This window comes from Sceloporus occidentalis, unplaced genomic scaffold (assembly GCF_023333645.1).
Source record: "Sceloporus occidentalis isolate IW3139 unplaced genomic scaffold, rSceOcc1.0.p SCAF_188, whole genome shotgun sequence".
Lineage (NCBI taxonomy): Eukaryota > Metazoa > Chordata > Lepidosauria > Squamata > Phrynosomatidae > Sceloporus > Sceloporus occidentalis.
The window spans coordinates 168,438-193,626 of record NW_028317168.1 but is presented as its reverse complement, the minus strand read 5'-3'; the positions used below and the strand labels follow the sequence as shown (position 1 = coordinate 193,626).

At 38.3% G+C, this 25,189-nt stretch overlaps 1 protein-coding gene across 1 annotated transcript in view; it reads left to right on the top strand.

Annotated features, from left to right (window-relative positions):
• LOC149278448 (papilin-like) overlaps nt 1-25,189 on the top strand; it is a 71,242-nt gene that overhangs the window by 19,906 nt on the left and 26,147 nt on the right. Inside the window, exons 5-22 of the mRNA XM_089501919.1 lie at nt 9,041-9,101; nt 9,425-9,527; nt 10,325-10,455; nt 11,223-11,346; nt 12,097-12,177; nt 12,730-12,902; nt 13,499-13,622; nt 13,734-13,860; nt 15,009-15,060; nt 16,459-16,668; nt 17,092-17,268; nt 18,314-18,470; nt 18,840-18,923; nt 19,673-19,814; nt 20,494-20,611; nt 21,172-21,277; nt 21,701-22,172; nt 23,324-23,461. Coding sequence (XP_089358045.1) covers nt 9,041-9,101; nt 9,425-9,527; nt 10,325-10,455; nt 11,223-11,346; nt 12,097-12,177; nt 12,730-12,902; nt 13,499-13,622; nt 13,734-13,860; nt 15,009-15,060; nt 16,459-16,668; nt 17,092-17,268; nt 18,314-18,470; nt 18,840-18,923; nt 19,673-19,814; nt 20,494-20,611; nt 21,172-21,277; nt 21,701-22,172; nt 23,324-23,461 — 2,580 coding nt within the window. The remainder of the gene's footprint in view (nt 1-9,040; nt 9,102-9,424; nt 9,528-10,324; nt 10,456-11,222; nt 11,347-12,096; nt 12,178-12,729; nt 12,903-13,498; nt 13,623-13,733; nt 13,861-15,008; nt 15,061-16,458; nt 16,669-17,091; nt 17,269-18,313; nt 18,471-18,839; nt 18,924-19,672; nt 19,815-20,493; nt 20,612-21,171; nt 21,278-21,700; nt 22,173-23,323; nt 23,462-25,189) is intronic.

Genomic DNA, 25,189 nt, shown 5'->3' with positions numbered 1-25,189 from the left:
TTTTTGATGTGGTAATATAACAATAATATGTGGTAATATTTTGCCCATATGTAAACAGCACTCCCAAATGCTTCTGACAACTCTCTAGCTTATTTCTTTAATCGGATGGCTAGATACAAGTACAATGCAGTAATTCTTTCCATATCCTGCATAAAAAAAGTCTCTCAATGCGAGCCCTGAGGCTAACTTTCTGAATGGGATTGTTTCTTAATGCGTATCTTTAATTGGGAACTTTTTCTTGAGCTTGAGCCAGTTCAATTTGGAAAAATACTTTTATTACTGAATATATTTGTCTACATTGTTTATCCTAGATTAAATCATCTAATAATTCTGTAACAATGACTCATTTAGTACTGTCACAAACATACAACTCCCTACAAATCATTCTACTCTGGTTCACATGGAATTTAAAGGGATGGCATCTTTTAAAATGTAATAACCAATTACCCTTTAAAGGGCTTTGTCTGTAGTAAATGAAAATAATGACAGATAAAAATTAAAAATATGCTTTAACATTTAAGCAATACATGCCATTATATAGCTACAGACATGTTAGCAGTAATGTTGTCTGTGAATAAAGTCTGATAATAATCTCGTTTCCTGGTTCCAGTTCAAAAGTCTCGGATCACTTAGAAACATCCTTGTTTTCAAAAAGAGAGCTAATTTTGTCCATTAAAATAACACCAAATGGTTCAGAAACACAGTGAAGACATTGTTAATGTATCTTTGGGGTGGTGTGGCAGTCGTGCCTAAGGGTAGGATGGCTGTAAGGGTCTTCCAATATAACCAGGGGATGGAGATATGTAATATGGAAAAAAATAAAATAAAGGTTTCTTCATTTTACATATCTCCATCCCCTGGTTATATTGGAAGACCCTTACAGCCATCATACCCTTAGGCGCGACCGCCACACCCATCCCAAAGATTCTACCTTCAAGCCAAGATAGGAGAGATTCCTGGCATGGTTTGTGTTGCTGCCTGCACCTCCGTTCAAAGACTGCTCCCAGCACTGAACCATTTTTTTGTAATTGTTAATGTTGTAAATAAATATTACAGCGGCCCTTTATGCCCATATAGCTTCTGTTGCTTTACTTGATTATTATTGAACGCTATGGACAGAAAATTGAGTTTTGTTTAGTTAGGTGTTTATGATGTGATCCTTAAATATGTATAACTTTCGCTGTTATAAAGGTTAAAAAAAATTTTTTCCATTTCAGAGTTTGATGTTTGATTTTGAATATTTAGTTCTAAAGTTTCTCCAAATCGATCTCTTTTTTCACTTTGGTCCAAGCCATTGAGCATTGAAACAAAATTATTAATTTGGGGGGTTTATATTCTTTAGAGCATATGGTAGGTCATGTTAGCGTCTCCGGGGAGGTTAATCCCGCATGTTCTTTCTCCAGTTTGTAGCAGCTTGTTTTTTATTATTATTATTGCTATGGTTTGTAGTGATGTGAGCAATAATATTTGCTTGATAATTTTTTTAAATCAGGAAAGTTTACGCCTCTGTTTTGATTTTACTTGATAACTAGTTCAAGATGAACTAGTTTTAACCAGGGTATTGAGATTGCCAAGGGGACCATTATAAGTAAATATATCCATCTACATTTGGTATAAGCATTAATTATATTTATCAGTCCCCACCATGAAAATTCTAGATTTCTCCATTCTTTAAGTTGTTTGTTCATTAGTTTTAAGTGATCTAGAAAGTATGTTTCCATAAGGTTTTACACATTTGAATTTTAAATTTTGAGTTATGTCTTTAATCGTTTCGTTCTAGGGCTGCAACAACTAATCGATAAAATTGATAATAAAAATTGTTGCCGACGAATTTCATTATCGATTAGTTTAATCAATTTTATCGAATATAAGATGAGGGTTTTTTCAGAGCAAATGCTATGAAAATACCCCTCGTTTTATAATCCGACCTCAAATAGAGGTCAGATAATAACACAAAGATCCAGATCCCCCACAGCGCTGCAGGGGACCCGGATCCTTCACTCTAACAGCCGGTGGGCGTCTGTGTGATGCGCGCAGACATCCTCCGCTACTGTCCTCCACTTCCGCTTATAGTTAGGCTTTTTCATTTTTTCCTAAATTAATATTCAAATTTTGGGGGGGTCATCTTATAATTGAGCAAATACGGTGATTGCTAGCGGTTCGATGTATATAATATACAGGAGGGGAGATAGTGGGCATCCCTGTCTGGTTGTATTTTTTAGGTGGAACCAGTCTGAACAGATATTGGAGACATTAATTCTTGCTGTTGGATTAGTATAGAGAGCCATTATTGCTTGGTAGATCCAGTCTTGGATGCACATTTGTTGTATGAATTCCCAGCTGACTATGTGGAACGTCTTTTCTGTGTCAACCGATAGAGTCAGCAATGGGATTCCTTTTCCGCAACATTTAGGATGTTTAATATTTTGTCCGTGTAATGACATAGGTCTATAATTTTGGGGGTTTTGTGAGGTCTGTTTTAATATTGGAAGAATATTGGCCCTGACTAACTCCTCTGGGGTCTTTTTCTGCAATGTTGTTGTACATTAGATTTAAGTGAGGTATTAACAGTTCTGCAAATATCTTTAAAAACGTTACTAAAGCCATGCGTGCCTGGAGTTTTGATTTTTCGAGTTTCCTGATTATCTGGTGGATCAGTAATTGGCTTACTGATCCTACCTCTTAGTTCTGTTGATATTTGAGGTATCTTTGTCCTTTTTACATAGTTTTCTATTTGTAGCCCTATGTTTTGTAGGGAGATTGTATAGTGTTCCATAATATTTGTTAAAGGCTTGACTGATTTCTTGATTAGTTTTTTGATATTGAATATGAAGGTTTGAGAGGTGTTGTTCAGAGTTTTTCTTTCTTTGAATTTCTAATTTTATAAAATGACCTCTGCATACCGCTTTAACTGCACACCAATTACCGTATTTGCTCGATTATAAGACGACCCCCCAAAATCTAAATATTAATTTAGGAAAAAACCAAAAAGCCTGAATATAAGACTACCCTATAGGAAAAAAAGTTTTACTAGTAAATATTAATTCATGTAAAAAAAATGTTCATATTTAATAAAAGCTATGATTGAGAAAAATATATAATCTTTTATTTATTTTTATTTGCCAACCTGCCCCCCCAGTTATGCACATCTGCCCCCAGGGTTGCCACTCTGCCCCCAGAAATGTCTTATACCCCCTATTTGCCACTTTGCCCCATGATGTGCCTTTTAACCCTCTATATGCCACTCTGCCTCCAGAAATGTCTTATACCCTCCTATATGCCACTCTGCCCCATGATATGCCTTTTAACCCCCTATATGCCAGAGTGGCATATAGGGGGTTAAAAGGCATATCATTGGGCAGAGTGGCATATAGGGGGTTAAAAGGCATTTCTGGAGGTATATACCGTATTTGCTCGATTATAAGACGAGGTTTTTTCAGAGCAAATGCTCTGAAAAATACCCCTCGTCTTATAATCGAGGTCGTCTTATAATCAGACCTCAAAAAAATGTCCCCTGGGGCCAGGCTGCTTACCGGTGCTTTGGTCGCGAGCAGCGTCTCTTCTAGCAGCAGGAGAACAGGAAGCTAGCAGAGTGTAACATAATTCTGCCTCCCCCTCCTTCCTCTGGGGGCGGGGCCAGAGAAGTTGCCCGCACAGCTGGGCCCCTGCAAAAGTCTTCGAGTGAGAGATCTGCAGTTCAGGTAAGGGGGTGGGGGAGGGTTTTTGTGATTAATGTGTGAAGTATGTGTGATTAATGGAATGAATGAGTATTTAACTGTTTGTGAATGAGTGTGTGTGTGATAGCATGGATGTGTAAGGGGGTGGTGGTGGTAGCATGGCATAGGGAGGCTGTACTCACACTCCTATCATCCCCAGGTTCCAGCATGTACTGGCTGCCTTGGCTTGATAGGAGTGTGATTGCTGTTAGCCCCCCAGGCCTTAGGCTGCCAGCCCTCCCCTGTTAGAGGGTAATTTTTTTTATCCCTTCTTTCCCTTCCTATTCCTCTCCCCTGTTCACTCACCTCTTTCCCTCCTCCTTTCTTACGCCTTTTTTTTCTTTATACTATAACAAGAATTTTGTAACAATTATAGCTGTAAAGGAGATAGCAGATAATCACTAGGCTGAGTGTGATTTCTGCTTCTTGTTGTCATCTATCTCGCCCTCAATGTTTTAGAGCAGGGGTGTCCAGGTTTTTTCGGCATCAGAAATGTATGTGTGAGTGGGCTGCTTTTCACTGAGAGAAAATATGGCCTTTTAGTTTTATAATGCATATTAATACAGGGTTAATTTGGTGATAATGAAAAAAGCAGTGGAAAAGTTCAATTACTTACAGTAAAGCAAAGTCAGTCCCCAAACCATATAAAACAAGTTTAGCCAAATAAAACTGCACAAGGCTGGAGCACACTGTGGGTACAAACTGGATTTAAGATGGCTGACGCACACTGGAGGTAGGGCCGGATTAAGAGCATCATGGGCCTGGTGCTGAGGATTTTGGTGCCCATTTTATGGAAATAAATAAAATAGAATCTTAACTCCTTGGCATCCATGTGTACTGGATAAAGATGACATCAGTGCTCGGCAGATAATACAAGATATTCCTACAGAAAGTAAAGTGCCAGGAAACCGATGACACAAAACACACACACCAGGACAGGCTCTGCCACACCGACACCCAAACACACACACCAGGAGTGGCTCTGCAACACCGACACCCAAACACACACACACCAGGACAGACTCTGGCACACCAACAGCCAAACACACACACCAAGACAGACTCTGCCACACCGACACCCAAACACACACACCAGGACAGGCTCTGCCACACCGACACCCAAACACACACACACACACACACACACACACCAGGCTCTGCCACACCGACACCCAAACACACACACCAGGACAGGCTCTGCCACACCAAAACACACACACCAGTACCAGCACTGAAATCTGGAGTAACGTAAAACAATGGCAATATGTCATATTTTACCTTTCATGTGTAGAAGAACAGAATGTACATATTTGAACATGTTTGGATTGTGTTGTAAAGTGCATAGTGTCCTTACGGCATTACTGAATCAGCAGAAATGTATATATGACAAAAGAAGGTCCAAAGAAACTACATATTCTAAACATGACTCTTAAAGGCAGGTTATCACCTTGGTTCGATATCACAGAAATCTATACATATGACTCACAAAAAAGATAACCTTACAAAAAAAGTTTATTAGCTTTTCCATGCTTGTTACATACCACATTTTTAAGTTTTTCTAATTTTAGGAAGGAAGACATATGACAAGAAAGTAAATTGTTCAACATTTTTGTATCACATACACATCCAGTGGCTTAGCTATATTTAAAATACCTGTGGCTTGACTACAAACACACCTAATCGATGATGTCACCTCACCTATTCTATTGATTTTAAATTCAATTTACCTGCTTTCATATAAAGTAAGGTGCTTTTGCATTAGCTTTACAGCTCCAAAATATACCATTTGGGTTCACTGATGCTGGAATGTGCTTTCTCTAAAATATGCTAAATATTCTTCTTAATGGGTGGTATATAACTTGGCTCCCTCATTTATTTCATATATTTTACACCTTTTTTTGCACAAAAGATAAGTTGTGTCCTAACAATCAAATTATATTTTATAGGTGCCCTAGCACATAAACATTTTAGCATAAAAACTATTTTCTCTCAAGTTTCACTCACATAAAAATACCGCAACCTTTTTTCATCCCTCCAAAATCATTTTCATTAGTAAATTGTTTGTTAGACTGTCGAACATGAGCAACTATGTAGTATACGCAACCCTCTTATATCACAATTGCCGCTTTTTTACATACTCCGGATTACTTGTATGAATATTGCATTTTTTATTTGTTTTAAGGTAGCTTAATATACAGTTCTAAAATCCCACTTTATCATTGACTCTAAAATGGCATTTTATAATAGTCCTAACTTGCTTCTGCTTAAGCAGGAATTCAGATATGTTCAAGTCTTCACCTGCTCCTTTCTAAAACTAAAATAGCAATTCTAAAAATGTATTGGGTTAGTGGAATTTTTCACACAGAAACTGTTCTGTCTAAATACTTTAAACATCCGTGAACAGAATTATCAACATAAATCAACATACTGATGAGTCACTTGAATAATTATTACAGTTGAATTTCTTGGTTATATATCTTTTTTCTTGCTATCTAGGTATACAAAATAAATTAGTAAAGTCCAATAGAAGAGGCACAGATTTGCTTCTTGGACATGTTAGCTATCTAGTGTTTTGATAAAACCATTTCAATCCCCCGTCTAAAGTGTCCCGTTATAGGAGGACCAGTCCCTTGCCAAATCCCTTTGTCATCCCCCTCCGGATCTTTCTTGTGAATGCTCAGTAACTTTGAGACACAGATTCTTCCCAAAAGAGTTGAATAAGCAGATTTTATTGCTCGTGCACACGAGGGAGTGTCATCAGCCAGACTACTCTCCCTCAATGAAAACAACACATGTCTTATATACCTTTACAAACAAGAGAGCTACGTGCTAAGATCTGTCTACGTAGCAAGTGTCCTGAAATATACATACAGAAAGATACAGAAAACCATTCATCCTATTATGGTCAGTTTATGTCAAAGACCATGTTTGCAGCTGAGATGATCAATCACTTCTGACCCCCCTCATTGTGGTCCTTGAATAGACTTGGTCAGTTTCTTTTAACTTACTTGGAGCAAGAAATAGCCAACCACCTGTCCACTCTTAACCTTTCATTGCACATAGAGTCACACAGAAAAGGACACTCAGGGTTAACATAAAAATATCTGCTGAGAAGCTGAAGGCACATATTCAATATTCACATTCTCTTTTCTTAGTGTTGTGCAACACTCAACAGAAAAGCCACAATAATGTGATTATAGACAAAAAAGAAACTATATATATAAAATAAATTGTAAATCACTCCTTGAAGTGAAAGTGGGTTTGGACCCGTCTCAGGCAATGAGTGGATCATTCTGCAGGCTTATTCTATAACAAGAAAATCAGTGTGAAACAGAAGTACACTATTTGACTAGTGGGATCATAGTTTTCATCAGGGATAACTCAGGGATAGTCAACAACTTTATGATGATTTCAAGATACAGAATTACAATAAAATCATTTCGTTTTTGCAAGAATTCCATGTAAATGCAAAAATGTAGTACAAACTGTATGTAGTCAATTTATTTAAAGTTCTTGAAGTTCTCCCTTGTCTCCTCGCCAAGCCAATCTATACCATCAGCAACTTAAATATATATATATATATATATATATATCCTAATTATTGAGTTAAGGTGTTTTATACATAACCTCAAGTTCATAGGCATACAATCTCCGTAGACAAACATTGACTGTAGAATGGATAATACTGCTCACTGCATCACGCTCTACAGAGTTCCGAACTGCCTCTAGAAATAATATCAGCACAAACACTGTGTTTCAGGAGCTTCCTAAAATGGGTTTCCATGGCCGAGCAGCTGCACACAAGCTGAAGATCACCGTGCACAATGTCAAGCGTTAGCTGAAGTTGTATAAAGCACATTGCCAATGGACTCTAGAACAGGCGAAACATGTTCTCTGGGGTGATGAATCAAACAATGCTATATGCAAATCTGAGGATGATTCTGGATTTGGTGGATGACAGGAGAACATTACCTGCCTGCATGCATACTGCCTACTGTAAAGTTTAGTGGAGGAGAGATTGTGGTCTGGAGCTGTTTTGGGTTTGGGTTGGGCCCCTTAGTTCCAGTGAAGAGTAATGTTAATGCTGAAGCATCCAAAGACATTTTAGACAATTCTATGCTTCCACTTTGTGGCACCAGTTTGGTGAAGGCCCTTTTCTATCCCAAAATGACTGTACCCCTTTACACATAGCAAGGTCCATAAAGACGTGGTTTGAGGTGTGTGGTGTGGAGGGACTGCACAAAGGCCTGACCTTAACCCCATCAAACATCTTTCGAATTAATTGGGATGCCGATTGTGAGCCAGGCCTTGTTGTTCAACAACAATCTCTGACCTCCCAAATGCTTTCTTGGCTGAATGAGCACAAATTACCAAAGAGACACTCCAAAATCTTGTAGAAAAAGCTTCCTAGAACAATGGAGGCTGTTAAAGCTGTAAATGGAGGCCAACTCCGTGTTGATGCCTATGGTTTTTGAATGGGATGTTCAACAAGCACATATAGTTGTGATGATCAGGTGTCCACATGCTTTTGATCAACTAGTATATATTGCTTGTTTTAATTGGCAAGTACAGTTACATTGATATATATACTTGTAGAACTGAAAATGTAGCATTATGTACAGTATGAAGCTTCACATACTGAATGAGACTAGTGAGACAACTCAGTCTGACCTGTGTCAACTCCTCTGCAAAATAGATTTTCATTGACATGGATGCAACTATATTGTTTGTTTTGATATGGTGATTTGAAAGAAATTGCAGCACTGAATAAAAGAAAAATAAAACTAGTAACCAGATTTTTTTTCTTCCCTCCCTGTGCAAATCCATTCTTCATCTAATCATCTAAATGTAAGATGTATAATGGCATAAAGGCAAAGCCTTTGTTGGTCCTTTCTGACTTGCTAATGCTAATTGTGCTTTCTTCTAGCTAGGATGAACAGCTAGGGGAACAGTTACACCCCTGCTCTAAACCATATAGTTGTTTATTCTTGAGTAGATTGTCCAGATGTGCAACATGTACCTAGAGTCTGGTGAAAGCTGCATCTGCAATGCATTTAAGAACCTAATGGAGACAGACACGTTCACCATGAAAAAGCAGCATCTATATAAACACCTCTAATGACAAAGAATGATGTAAAGCAGGCATTCAACTCTCCACTTTTTTTATTTCCACTGGAATAGTAAGACAAGTTGAGATTTGGAGAAAGACAGGACATGGGCCACCAATGTTATATTAAAAGTAGTGAAACTGTAACTCTCACCAATTAAAATAAATAAAATGATGATAGACTTCTAACAGAATTCTGAATAATCTTCTTCCTTAGGGCAGATGGGGGATCGAATTGTATTGGACCAACTAGAAACTATCGTTCCTGCAATGTGCAGGTGAGCAGATCATGCGTCTAATCTCTTGCCATCATTAGCTTTGTAAGATAATATAGTGCTGGTGCTTTGTATTGTTGAGAACCGGCAGACATTGACAGTTTAAAGGACACCACCACCATGAATGTAGTCTGTAAAGTCTTTTGTGCTATTGCATGCTATCTCCTTCTCTTTTTTGCTGTAAACTCCACTTATGTTGGGAACAGAATTTTCATTTTAAGATCTTCAGCATGCAATAAATTTATTGGCCTATTCAGTATTGGCATTTTTTTTATCTCATCAATTGTGTCCATAAAAACATTTACATTTTATTTTCATTCTTTTAGGACTGTCCTACAGGTTCTCGAGATTTCCGTGCACTGCAGTGTTCTGAATATGATGGGATGGACTTCCAAGGGAAGAGATACAAGTGGCTGCCATATTATGGAGGCAAGGAAGTCATTTTTTTTACATTGTTACTCCAGTCAAAGTGTCTTTGAAGCCAGCAGTTGCTGGGTTCACTGCAAAAGATGTAGTTTGATGTATCTGAATAAAAAGTGCAGTAAATGTTTAATTGGGGTACTGCTGAAGGAACAAAATGCTGACAGTGTTGCAACATTTGAGACCAGGGTGAATACATTTTATTTCTGCCATTCAGGGACACACTATGAAGCGTATGAGATTACTCACACAGGGGTATAATATATATACATTTTATTATTAATATATATATCTCACATACACACTGATTCACCTATAATATTATATATTAATTATTAGAACGCTTTGGAAACCATGTTGATTTCAGATTTAATCATATACATACATGATTATACAGACATGAGTAGAGGCACATGTCTGGTAATAGAGGAGTTAATTCTCTGAATCTGCTCATGCCTGATAATAGAGGGGTTAAAACTCTGAATCTTCACACAAACAGACAAACACAGTGACAAACAGACAAACATAGTCACAGGCAGACGGTCAAACACACATACACTTAGCTAGGTGTGAAGGAGGGACTCGGCCTATGAGGAGAGGCTTCTGAACTCTCAGGCAATTAGGAGAGTTGAGAAGTCTCTCCTGATTGGCTGAGACCTCCTTCACTCAGACTTCTGGGACATTCTGGGACAATGCATTGTCCCGGATTGAGGCTGCTCAGGATTTGTGGTCACCCTATTTGACACCCAAGTGTGGTACTGCTATAGGATTAGTTTTATGTGCAATGTTTTTTGTTTTTTTTTTAGCATCTAATAAATGTGAGCTGAACTGCATACCCAAGGGAGAGAATTTCTACTATAGACACAAGATGGCTGTGCTGGATGGAACGCCGTGTGAACCTGGGAGAAGGGACATCTGTGTGGAGGGGGTGTGCAAGGTACATTCTTATTTATACATATTTCAGAAGTATATGGTATACCATGTATTGCACACCCTTCGGGCTGGTGGCAAAACATTTAGGAATTTTGCTTGGGTAAACATAGCGGAATATAGTCACTGAGCTAGATGTTTGCAGGGCAGTTGGACATTCAGTATCACCAACTTCAAAATGCATTATGAAAAGCCAACCCATCGGAGCCACGCCAGAAAGAGATGAACAGGACCTGCATAATTTATAGTTAAATCAAAGAGATGAGTGAAGAAATGTCCCTATGTTAACTATACATTATGCAGGACTTTTACTGCTGAAGGAGGTCACTGGAGTTGGCCTTTTTTTGATGCATAATAAAATTGGTGTGCTGATATCCGATCCTTAATAAATGCACTTCATAATTCATTGGTTAACAAAATATTCAATATATTGTACACTTTTTGCTGTTGTAGAATGGGCATTGCTGTCTCATCAAATAGGTTCTTTGTAGCATATCAGAACCTAGTAGAATCAGTTAATTTTGTTAGTTTCATGTATGTAGTTGTCTCTAGGAAATCCTGACTGCCTGCACTGCAGCAAAGTTCAGCTGTTTAACTACAGATCACATTACCTACAGTAAGTTACGGATACCTATGGGAAATGAAGCCAGGCATCTGTCCAAGCTTACTTTTGATTGTAGCATAAAAAAAAAATATAACAAAGATATTTGAGAGGGCCAACTATTATATTTGTTTCAATAACGATTTATGATTTCACGTACTGTATTAATTTAGACTGTCGGCTGTGATAATGTACTTGACTCCTCCAAACGGGAGGATAGGTGCTTGGTGTGTGGAGGAGATGGCAGTTCCTGTTACGAAGTCAAAGGATCTTATGACTTACCCACCTTATCGAAAGGTATTGAAAATGTTACGTAAAGAAAAAGAATGGCTTGAGTTGAACTCATGTATGATTTTAACGTCCTCAAGTTTGATCACATCTTCCGAAATTTTAACAAAAAAAAGGATAACTTGCTCTATACAATGTTAACCAAACAGAGAGGAACCTGATTACTTAAAACTGATGTAACAAGAAAAACATTGAAATACTCACATACTTTAATGCATTTTTTGATTTTTCCCCCTGAAAGTTGAGCTTAGCTGTGGGAGGTAAAATCCCTCTTTCCTCCCCTAAATGTTCTTTTTTTCCTAGCTCAGGATGTTTGTTGGATTTGAGTGTTACACAACCCTAAAGACCACAATAATGTGAATATAAATAGCAATAAATCTGCATATACAGTAAATTATAGATACAGTATTGTGATCAGCAGCAATAAATGTGGAGCGATTGCCATAGAAACTAAAACAATATTTATGCTCTGGTTTTTGCAACAGTAAAATGTATAGTTTTTGTAAATATAGCATTCTAGAATTTGTTTGCTAACCTTTCACTTTACCAAAAATGTAAAATTGCCAAAAATTATATTCATGTGAGTCAGGTTTTTAATAAATAGTTTATTGGGAGTTTGCTGGTAAGGGAAATGTATTTTATAAAGTAGGTATTTTTCAAGCAGTTGACCTGGTATCCCATGGCTTTCCATACATCGTTGGCTTTGTTCAGTGCTTTAGCATCAGTGATGTGTGGTTGATATTTCTTTTATTCTTTCAGGTTACAGCCAACTTTTCACCATCCCCATTGGTGCCACCAATATACAAATTAAGGAAGTTGGTGCCACAAGGAACTTCTTAGGTAAAACTAATTTATAATTGGTATTTGGTAACGTTCCACATTTCTCTTTAGTTCTGGGAAGGTCCTGAGGGACCTGAGAAGATGAACTTTAGATTTCATTCACTTTTCGTTTTGCAAGTGACAGCATTTTCATAACGCAGGTTTCCAAAAATGTTATCACTGTACCAAAATATTATTGATTCTGCCAAAAGATTTTGCGTATTTTTAGTAGCAATTCATTATATAAACTTTGGGGAACCTAAAGTTACTAGCACAACAGGCCGCATTTGACAACGATTGTGCCCTTCATGTTTTTTCTGTGTTGTCTCTTGATAAATGTGGGATATAAGAGACAGGCCAGATGTGCATTTAAGCATGTTTCCCAAGTGTGGTTTGTCATGTCAGCTGAAATTGGTCAACTCAACATGACTAAGCCTTTGGTTGCCCTAACTATTCAACCATGGAAAGCACGTAACCTGTTGTATTATGTATACTGGCACTCGTTTAACAGTACAGGTGTTAGAGTACTCACTGAATCTGGAGCCTTTTACCAAAGCCATTTTTTGTTTGCAGCTGTAAGGAATGCCCGTGGGGAGTATTACCTTAATGGCCATTGGAATATTGAATACAGTCGTGCTCTCAATGTGGCCAGCACTGTTCTTCATTACCATCGGGGCTCGGAGGGCGATCTAGCACCTGAGGTTTTAACTGCTAGAGGGCCGACCACTGAGCCTCTTGTAATTGAGGTACGTGATGAATGTTACAGATGAGCGAGTTCCCAGTCTCTGCAACTTTACTACTCTGATGCGTCTGCGTATGAATTATCTACTTACATATCATTTGCACAATACATATTTTAATGCTTTACGCACCATAATGCATTTCCTTTGAGCCAACAGTTGAGACTAGGCAAAGGGAAGTTCATATAGTGGCTGTCATAATGTAAGTCTTAAATTAGTTTGTCAGTCAACTAAGAGAGGTAATGGATTCATGTGCATTTTGTATAATATACTTTTTATTTTCTGTGTACTATTGTTGAGCAGTTAAATATTTTAATAATGTGCTGCTTTTCTGCATTATGATATGCTGGGGATCTACAATAGCTATTATTATTGAAACTATTGCAATATACTATGCATCTCATTAGCTCAACTCTGATTCGCTGACCTTTTTTTTTTTTTTTGCACTGAACTATAGCAGAAAGAACTGTTTATAGGAAAGGTATAAAAAATTACAAAAGGTACACAAATTATGTTAATGTTAAGCATTCCAGTCTGTATTTGTGTTTCTCACTGACTATATCTGTGGCCATGGTAAGTTATAGACATTTTTGTCTATGTAGATTATTGGACAAGAAGCAAACCAAGGAATTCAGTATGAATACTACTTACCTAACCAGGGTGATATTCAGGATTATCAGTGGAGTTACGGTTCTTGGAGTGAGTGCAGTGCAGAGTGTGGAGGAGGTAAGAACTTTTGGACATTTGAAAACAGAATAAATATGTAGTAATATGTTTAAACTAGCATTACTCCAACTGGTTTGAACTTTTTTTTTTGTTTTTTTTTTTTAACATCAGGCTACCAGTCTCGTTTGGTTTTCTGCACTATTGATAATGAAGCATATCCGGATCCTATGTGTAGGGACAAGCCTGCTCCGCCAAGCAACAGGACCTGCAGCACACAGCCCTGCCCACAGATGAAACGGTGGGATGCCCTTTCATATAAATATTGTCTGATGAATGGCCACTGTTTTCTTGACCTTGCAAAGCTAAAATAACTTCAATAGGAAGCCTACATACAGTTTGTGTTATGTTCTAGGAACCACCCATTTAGGACTTAATATAGATCCCATGATAGGTCCCTGCAATATATATATATTGTGGCAAAGTTAGAGAGGCTTTCTATGTCAGGAGCAGGTTGGAGCGCTCTCTATTCCCAGCATGAAAGGGTTAACAGATGGAAGTCAACCCTTTTCAGGTGAATTCAGTCAATGTTGAAACGTCAGCCATCTGAGGCATTAGCTGTCTTACAACAGGGAAAGAGGCCGTTAAGCCTGAGACATTGAGGTATGGGTAATATGTGGAGATTGCAAACACAACCAAAAATATTGTGTTATGCTTCTGAGGAGCCTAAACAAATGGGTATAAATAAATAAATGCAATAAAAAAAGGTGCCATTCAAAGGATGGGCATTACTACGTAGTGTCCATTTTTTTTTTTTGGAACTGCGCTGCTTGTTTTAGCAGGTTGTGCAAGAGAAATGTATTGTACTGTTAAAGGACACACGTTCTATTTGTTGGCTAGAATAGTTTTGATGACACGTATGCTGATGATGAGGGCTGCTTCAGGTAACACACAAACCCATGGAGTATATTCGTTAGACTTTAAGTTTAGCTTCTAAATCAAATTTCAATATCAAATGTGTACTTTCAGTTCTCCATATTTGATGTTTTTGCTTTGGAAGATTATTTACTGAAGCAAAATGTTTAATTTACAGCAAAAATCAGTAGCTTTAAACTATCATATACATCACCATATGCCATCTATGGAGTATATCTTCAATAACAGTTATCTGTCAATATTTGCTATATAGTCTATAGAATTAGCACCGCATTTCCACTACTTGCCAATGCTATGTGAAAGAAAAAAGGAAATGTAAATGTGATTGTATGTAAGTTTGGCTGATATTTCGCAAAACAATTTTCAGCTAGAAAAATGAATTCTGGTAGACTTTCAAGAATGACCTTTTGTCATTAAGGTATTTCTGAGTTTAATTCAGCTCAAATGGCAGCTGTTCTAGTCTGTAAATCTGTATATATTCTAAAAGCTATGCATCTTTATTCTGTACAAAAGGATGTCTTACTTGTATCAGCCAACACTGTGGAATCGAATAGTGAACACAAAAATGACCAGGTAAACCAGGTGGTGTTGCATTTGGGTTTATGGAATGCATTAATCTCTGGATTAAAATAAATCCATAGCTGATTCACATTTCTCCTATATAAAAGATCATTTTGCGTCATTTTAAAAAATCATAGTTGACACAATTTAGGAAAAATGGCCAAAGGAAGCTACATTAAGGTTCACTTGTCACTTGGAATGCTTATGAGATCATATGCAAAGGATAACTGCATCCCCCTGCCTTGCATAAATATATCAATGCTCTTTCATAAAGGAGAAAGACTTAATCGTGTTTTTGTTTCAAAACCTAAACTTCTACTCCAACAGATTGGTCACTTAATTTATAAGAATGTGTGTCGGGTGTTTTGGTAGCGGTATTTGGGGTGTCTTCCACAACAAATTGAGTCCAGATGACCCAGACCCTTATTTTTATTCCAACAATGTTCTAGGTCTTTAGTGGCTCTCCAGCTGGCTAGACGCAATTATAGTATCTGTAGTTCAATAAACAAGGGTTGGACAACCATTTTGGTCACATTTTGGTCACATCACAACAATTTAACAATTTAAAGTTAAACCACACTCCTGTCTATCATTTTGAGTTTCTAGATCAGCAATGAGGAAAAGGTTGTTGTGTTTTTAAATCTCACCTATGGACCACAGTCAGCCTGCTATAGGAAAGACTGTCAGGCACTGGATCGTATCACTTTGATTTTGGCAACAGTGAGAGAGCTGCATTTTACCAGCCTTATTCTAGATCTAGATCATTCTTAAGTCAAACTGGTCAACCTGTGAACTACATGTGCTGTCATATTAGCCAGCTGTGAGCCAAGGTTAAGGAACCGAAGACATGTGTTGGTTCTGCAGGTTGCTTGGTGTACTGGGTGCCAAAACATTGCTGTATCTGAACTTTATTTACACCTCCATGTAACTAAGAGGAGAGCATGGGGCAGTAAGAGGAGTATCTTACTCTCTCCAAAACATTAAAGAAAGTGACCATACACTAGCTGGAAGGGAACATATATATATATATATATATATATATATATATATATATATATATATATTATTTTTTACATATTAATATTATCTTAAGAGATAATGAAGCAGAACACCTCTAGCATATTATACTAGGGAAAACAGAAAAAAATAGTCTTTGATTAATGACATCTGATGTCACTTGGCTAAATGTGAATTCTTCTCAGGTTTAAGTAAGTTGGCGCTATGCCACGGTACCTGACGTCTAAGAGGTGTTTAGTTGTAATGCCCCCATAATATTAGTGATCCCTTGTTCCTAGTTCAGATAGTCCTCTGGCTGCTCAGGCATTAGTATGCTCTGCCTCTACTTTTTTTTTAACTCTGGAGACCAGATTGATGTGGACTTAGCTATCCTTCTGTGATTTACAGCTGGAAAGTGAGCGAGTGGGGACAGTGTTCTGCTTCCTGTGGTGGAGGCATCCAAACGCGCTCCGTATACTGTGTTTCCTATGAAGGGAGAGCCTCCCAGCAGGTGGTGAATGATGCAGAATGTGCTGCGTTTACAGAAAAACCAGCCACCCAACAAGCTTGCAACCTCAAGGCCTGTGCCAAGTGGAATGTAGGACAGTGGACAGAGGTAAGTGTTGGACATAATTCATATGACGTATCATGTCAATACTATCATGACACTATCCTGACGTATCATGACACTACTCAATTGGCCATACTGTCTTCATTTATTTGGTAGAGAACCCAAACACATTTAACTATATCCCACATTGAGCACAGGTAGGCAAAATTAAATACCAGTCCTGGAGACATGTATTAAGGAATATTCTTAAAATAAAGCCCGTAGAAACACTCAGAAACTATGTTTGAAAGTCTCATGATTGATTTTGTATATTTGCACCATTGTAATTTTGTTTGTGACAGGTAAGGGCCCAAGAAATTAGACAGTTTGGGTGGCCTTTCAAAGACAACACAAGGTACAGCTTAATTTTAACATTTTTTTGTAGATTTCTGTATAAAAAAATTGTGCATGTTTGATTTATTATTTTAGTGTTCAGCACAGTGTGGAGAAGGAATTCAGAAAAGAACAGTCACTTGCAGAACAGACTCAGGAGCTGTTGTTCAGGACCTCTTGTGTACAACGCAAGTCAAGCCCACGGATACCCAGCTATGTAATGGAGAAAACTGCGTCCAGGAAATTGGCTGGCACATTGGAGAGTGGGGTTTGGTAAGGAAATAGGCCAGGATTGACTAAATACCGCATCTGTGAGTGAATGAGCAGTGCACTTGTGTATTTGGATTCGTATAAACTTTATATTTAACTAAATTTGCCAATGTCATGTTTTCGTACAAATCTCTGATAAAGAGGAGGGTCAAAGAAACAAACAAAAACGAATGGTGAAATCTGTTAAAGATTTGTTAAGATTTGTTAATTTGTTTGCCACGTTTTGCTGCAGTTAGGGAACCTAGGGATTGTTGCCTTTGCAGCATTAATTAAGTGTATAGAAAGTGACCTCTTACACTATATGATCATATATTGCTTAACCCGCCACTACGTCAAAGTACCCCAGATTTGACGAGTCCTATCTAAGTTTTCATGGTTATATTGCCATATAATATATAACACAATAAATGCAAGGCACAATTGTAAAAGAAATTCAAATTATTATCCAAAGAAATTCTTCAATGAGAGTGTACATACCATATATACAGACAAAATTATTGGGACAAATATTATCTTCTTGGGGGTATTTGGGAACTGTTCATATTAAGTGTCTCTAGTGGCCAGCACTATAACTTTTTTTTAACCCTTCTTTCTCCCATTCACTATATCTACCCCTGGCCCAGGTCTATACACGTTTTCAATCCTGTGCTATGCATACTTGCTAGGGTTGAGCAGCCCTTCCTGCCACACGGGAGCCTCATTGATAGTGTACAGAGAAGGCTTTAAATTGCTTGAGAGTCTCATGTGTGTTAAAATACAATGCAGTCCCATTGATTCAGCTTACACAAAGCTCAATCAATGGGAAGAATGTTCACGAATATTCGCCCGAACCGAACACAGGAACCGGAGAATATTTGTTCCCCATGAAGATGAAGACGAACACGAAGAGTTGGCCGGCGCCCAAGTCTAGTATTTATATATTGCATAGTTTATATACCAAGAATAAGCAAAATTATATACTACATACTATATCATTCTGTAGCTGCATCTGTATACTTTGGTATGTGCTTAATAAAATATTTTCTTACGCTCTCGTTATCTCTTCCAGTGTTCAAAGAGCTGCAATAGTGGCATCAGAAAGCGTCAAGTGATCTGCGCAGACAATGACCGCAATTTTTATGAACCAGAGACATGTGAAGCCTACGAGCCAGAGAAGCCATCTGTCATCGAGAGCTGTAATATGCAGCCCTGCTACCTGCCACAACGTACCTTTCACATCTTATCTTTTCTGTTTGATAAGATAATGTCCATCTTGGCTGTAATTATGGTGTAATCACTTGTATAATTTACTATGCCTATGTCATGCACTTTACAATGCGAAGCCCTGTTTGCTTAACAGAGACCTGTCATTTCTCCACGCGATACATTTGCTGCATTCACATATACAGAATGAATATATATATGCACTAATAGGTTGTTGCCATAGAAACTTGCATTTCTTAAAAGTGTTCTGTATATGTTGTTCACGTGTATCTTAACCTTCGGGGGAAAGAATAACCAATCTGCTTAGGGTGGCGCACTAGAGGGTTGTGACTAATATTTTGAGTGGACAGTAAATTGTTTCCTTTTTTCAGAGGTTCCCAGTATGCAAGATACTTGGGGATATGATAATTCTGACCAGTTCTCCTTGACTCGATACAATCAGCAAGGTCCAAGAAGTAAGTAAATTCAAAACTGTAAATCACGAACCAATGCTATCACGGCCTGATATGTTAAAACGTAAATCTCAAATGCATTTTCTTTTCTTTATTTCATTCAGCAAAAGGTTCGATAGGGGGCGCTCGTGTATTCCGTTCCGTATACATAAAAAGAAAAAATACAAAAGAAAAACAAAAATAAATAGTGCAGGTGTACAAAAATATGATGTGCCCTGCGTGTTGCAGATTTTACACTCACATTGTTTATGTGGTTCAATGCGTCAAACAGGTGTACTCTCAGGGTCCACGTATGGGGTATATATCCGAGAAAGAAACAAGAGAGGAACCAATAGTGTATATTGTATATATCGCTAGAGGCGCAACAAGTGGAGTAATACTTACACTAACACCAGTGTCAAGGTGCCCGTAGTAGTTGGTGACGTTTTGGTCACATGCGTATCCTCCTCTGTTTGGTGAATCCGATGATAAATATTGGTGGGTGTGTGGTGCATCAAACAACCACTGTCCACACGAGATGTGTGGTAAAAAATATATTTATTCCAAGGTAGCAATGAGCTGGATCTATAACAGATGCAGCTTAAAAAATAGACAACTAAAATAAATAAAATCAATAAAAACAATAAAATAATAAAAAGGTACTGGTACAAATAAAAAATGAAAAATGATAAGATAAGTCCAAAAAAAGTCACTCAAAAAGTCACTGAATTTATTTCATTCAGTCTGAGTCTGCATGTATTCTCTTTTTTCAGCTCCTAAACCTGCTCCTGAAAAGCGCAACAGAGACACTAACAACCAGGACTGCAAGAAGAATATTTATGGCTGCTGTTCTGATGGAGAAACTCCTGCTTCTGGTCCAGGGGGACAAGGCTGTTCATCCTGTTGGCAAAGCAGGTAGGCATGTGAAAAAAACAATATGATTTGGGACAGTTCTAGTAAGATGGATCTCTTGCCTTTGATACATCTAATTAAATATGCATTTCTCTATACCTTTTCTCTTTTTTTCTTCTTTCAAACAATGTAATACATTTGGAGTTGCTTTATTTTAATACTGGAGTATACTGGTATAAGCCAGTTATAGCTTAATTATTTTATTTAAACCCGTACGTCCATAAAACGCATCTCAAGAAACCCCTATGGACGTACCGGTACGTCCTAACCTTCTTGCAGCGGCAGGGATGCATCCCTGCCGCTACACGGGAGATCAGCCTGGGATTCCCTCTGTCTGAGCTTCTCGATCTCCTGTAACAGCTCCCGGTGCGTGTGCGCAAAAACTGTTAATTTTAAATGCCCGATCGCTTGGATATGGAGTAGATACTCTTATCTACTCCTATTATATGGGTACACCCTTATCTATTAATATTAGAGAAATTACGCTTTTATTAATGTGCTGCAATGTATTACACGCCACTTGAGGTATACACACGTTTTATGATGTATTATCCAGCTAGTTTGAAATAAATTAGTAGATGTTAAAAAAATCAATTTGTTGTCTGTGATGTCATCTCTTTCCTGTAAGGAAGGGTATGTATGGTAACGTACTCTGTAGTAAGCTAGCCTGTGTGTTTTTCAGATTTGGTTGTTGCCCAGATGGTGTAACGGAAGCTCAAGGTCTGAACAATGTGGGATGTCAGAACTTTTACAGTGATGGGAATCCTGGGAGGAATCAGAGAGCTGACCCCGTCCCTGCTGTATGTTCCCGTGTTATACATAAAACCAGCAACCTGAAGGACCAGAATTATATCCCAAGCAACCATAGTCACTCATACTCCTACCATAGTTCATAATTAACAGTGTTCTGTGCAAGGGTAGGCTAGGTATGAGTAAAGATGGGCTTCGCCCTGTTTGCCAACATTTGATAATGTAATGATTCATGGTTAGTTGGAGGTCTTGCTTATGGTTTCCATAGACTATGCCTTGTTCAAGCACAAAGTGCATATCTTTTTTCTTTTGGAAACTAGCAAAAGCAGAACCTACTGCTATCCATGAAATAGTGAATATAAGCAGAAAATAAGGCATGGCGTTAAGATCAGTGTTGGTACATTTGCACAGAATAACAAGGACTTTCATTTAAAGCAGAATAGTTATAGTTTTGTTTTCAAGTTAATATGTTAATACTCAAGATGTAAAATAAATACATTGATCCATCTACCACACTTAAGTGAAAATAATCATCCTGGTTTTTCCAAAAGCTGGTTTTGGATTCAGATGTGGAAAATTGGCCTGTTTAATTACATTCTGTTTGATTTAGGTGCCTTCTGATGAATGCAGGGTTTCACAGTATGGATGCTGTTTTGACAATGTAAACAAGGCTCTTGGTCTAATGGGTGAAGGATGTCAAAGTAGACCAAGTCAAGGTGAGTTACATATGTTGTGTTGTCCTCCAATCCCCTTTAAATATGGTTATGTGATTAATTGCTCATCTTTTTTGTGCTGGAAACTAGCAAACCAGGAGCAGAGATCCCCTCAATACATAAAGTAACTCATGAAGATCATAAAGTAAAGTAAAATACTTTCATTTGACCTTTAAATGAATTTACATGCATGTAACACTTCAGTTGAGTACCAACATAACATTAACTTACCACCATAATGAAGTGATAATTATCACCCTGTAGCTGTGACAATAAAAACAAAAAGAGAAGAAAAAACAAACAAACCATGGATGATGATGAGAGGGGGTGTGCTCAACTTGGAAACTTCCAAGTGTCCTGACAGTTCCAGGAGTTAAGTAGGCAGCACAACCAATCATATTGTTTTTCCTTTAATCCACACTCCAGCATATCCTGCAGTGTGCATGCTCCCGAGTGCTCTAGGACCCTGTAGTGATTGGACAACTCGCTGGTATTTTGTGCCTGATGTTGGAAAGTGCAACCGCTTTTGGTATGGCAGCTGTCACGGGAATAAGAACAATTTTGCCACTGAAGAGGAATGTATTAGCTCATGTCAGAGAACTGCAAGAAGGCCCACGGGAACCATTGAGTATAGATATCGGAAACGAGGGATGAAGTGGGATCGCATGTCACATATACATCCTGATGCCCATGTTGACGGCCCTAATAGTACAGAGCAAGGAGGACATCACAGAGGTACAGTTAAAACCCTGGATCAAGATCATGAAGGACGTGTTCTCGCAGGGCATGACGAATGGGAAGAGCATATCAGGAACCACAGAATACATGCCAATGAAAAAGTCCGACATGAAACAAATCCCAAAGGCAGCTCTTCCTCTCGTCACCCTTCTCTTTACAGGTATTTTCTTTAAAGCTTCCTAAGTGATTACATGTGATTTGTCTGCTTTTAAAAAAAAAAACAGCTTAGACACTATACTCTGCTCTAAAAGTACAGTAATTGTATTTTTAATCTGAATATTTTTGAATGGAAATACTGAAGCAGCTAGTCAAAAGTCATTAAACCATAATAAATAGATTTTTAAGGTCATTTTAATGGAAGTGACTTTTATTTATTTAAAGTAGTTAGAAGAATTTATTATATCCTTATTATCGCTTAAAGGGGAACTGAAATAAATATCTGAAATAAAATCATAACTGGATCCAGTAGCAAACCTGCCAGTTACTGGTATTGCTATTTAATGCTCAATGAACTTTTATTTTTACTTAATGTTAAGTTTTTTTATTTAATTTTTAATTTCAGGGATTTTTTAGCTTTGTCATCCACCAGAAGCATTTTATGCAATTGTCCCTTCTTTTCCCTGGATTGCTTAGCAAAGAGGAATCCTGTTGACAGTTTATACAGGAAGTTTCCTTCACTCACGCTATGTTTTAAAGTAGATTGTACGTGAGCTTCTAGCACAAGAAACTGTTCTACCATCAAGTTTCTCTGTATATCCATTATCCACATACTTGTGGTGAGGCACCGGGAAGATCCCGCATGCCCTTGGTTTTACTAGGGTGGGAAGAGGAAAATTGGAACCCAGTGTCCTCTGTGGCCCTGCATGATCACAGTCACCGGTCACCTTTTTTCAACGGTGAAGGAAACCATGATGTTAGCCTTCCATTCACATCTTAGGGCACCAGTTTAAAGTGGAAATGGTGCCACCAGAGCAAACTCCAAGCCTCAAGGGCCACAGGTCAGGATGTCCCAGCATGAGCAATTGCAACTAAATCCAAAGGGTTTAATTAAGTACCTTGTATTCAAAGCGAGGATTGTGTGTGGCCCTTGAGACCTAGAGTTTGACACCTCTAATGTTAAGTGCAATAGTTTCATTTTAGAGGTCAAATTTGTCTTACTTTATCACAATAATTCAAAGCTGTTATAATGTAACAATATGTTTAGGCAAATATGCGCAGAGCATTGTCAGATACACTTTATAATTCACCTTTCGTATTTGGAAGCTATGCTGTTTTATATGCACTGAACATAACATTAACATGTTTTTTTAGAATTATTCTGGACGAAGCAGAATCCTCAGCCATCGAAGCATCCACTGGACAAACTGTACGCCTGCTCTGTAGAGTGAGTGATTATCCATACCCTAAAGTTGAATGGCAGAAGGATGAACGCCCAGTGTCCTCTTCCAGGTGCGATGAACAGCACTACTCTTTAGAGGAATAGATTATGTTTAGTAACCTTTACATACATAGAAGTTATGTTATAAAAGCTATTGGCCAGTTGTACAAAGGGAAAACATCCACAATTTCAGTGGGCAAACAAAGGCAAAACAATATGATAACTGTAAAGTTGTGATGTTCTTCACTAATTTGTCATGTGGTTTATGGTTTGCCAACCTGTAGAAGCAGTCAGCATTCTACCATGTATACACTCACTGGCCACTTTATTAGGTATACCTTGCTAGTACCTTGCCTTCATTCTTTGTGGCATACTTTCTACAAGGTGCTGAAAACATTCCTCAGATATTTTGGTCCATATGGACATGATGGCATCACCCAGTTGCTGCAGATTTTTCGGCTGCACATCCATAATGCGAATCTCCCGTTCCACCACATCCCAAAGGTGCTCTATTGGATTGAGATCTGGTGACTGTGAAGGCCATAGGAGTAACAGTGAACTCATTGTCATGTTCAAGAAACCAGTTTGAGATGATGTGAGCTTTGTGACATGGTGTATTATCCTGCTGGAAGTAACCATCAGAAGATGGGTACACTGTGATGATAAAGGGATGGACATGGTCAGCAACAAGACTCAGGTAGGCTGCCGCGTTTAAACAATGCTCAATTGGTACTAAGGGGCACGAAGTGTGCCAAGAAAATGTCCCCCACACTTCTACACCACCACCATTACCAGCCTGAACAGTCTGACCCTGCTATCTGAATGTCACAGCTGGAATTGATGCTCATCAGACCAGGCATCGTTCTTCCAGTCTTCCATTGTCCAATTTTGGTGAGCCTGTGCGAATTGTAGCCTTAGTTTCCTGTTCTTAGCTGACAGGAGTGGCACCAGGTGTGGTCTTCTGCTGCTGCAGTTCATCAACGTGTTGTGCATTCAGAGATCATATTCTGCATATCTTAGTTGTAACGAGTGGTTATTTGAGTTACTGTTGCATTTCTGTCATCTTGAACCAGTCTGCCCATTCTCCTCGGGCATCAACAAGGCATTTTCGTCCGCATAACTGCCGCTCACTGGATATATTCTCTTTTTCGGACCATTCTCTGAGAGATGGTTGTGTGTGAAAATCCCAGTAGATCAGCAGTTTCTGAAATACTTGGACCAGCCTTCAGGCACCAGCAACCATCCCACGTTCAGAGTCACTTAAATCCCCTTTCTTTCCCATTCCGATGCTCGGTTTGAACTTCAACAAGTTGTCTTGGCCACGTCTACATGCCTAAATGCATTGAGTTGCTGCCATGTGATTGGCTGATTAGCTATTTGTGTTAACAAGCAATTGAACAGGTGTACCTAATAAAGTGGCCAGTGAGTGTATATGTCATGTAGGACCATATGTAAAATGGCTGCAATCCAAAGCATACAAGCTGTAGTTGTATGCTTAAAATACAAAGTATCACCAAAACCTGCTTACAAAGCCAGTGATAACATAGCACAGAGCATTAAAATTGACTTTCAAACTTGGCCCCTACAGACATCCGTGGACATCCTTCTACATGGAGCTTTATAGCATGTCCCAGACTTAAGCATAAGCTCCCATTTATAGTGTGCTTATTATTATTAGTGTGGCAAGCAAAAGAAGGGTTAAAATCATAGGCCCTGGTCAGTAATATTTTATGTGTATAAACACGCATATTATAATGGTGCAATGTTTGTATGTCATTTGTATAGAGCATGACAAGTTT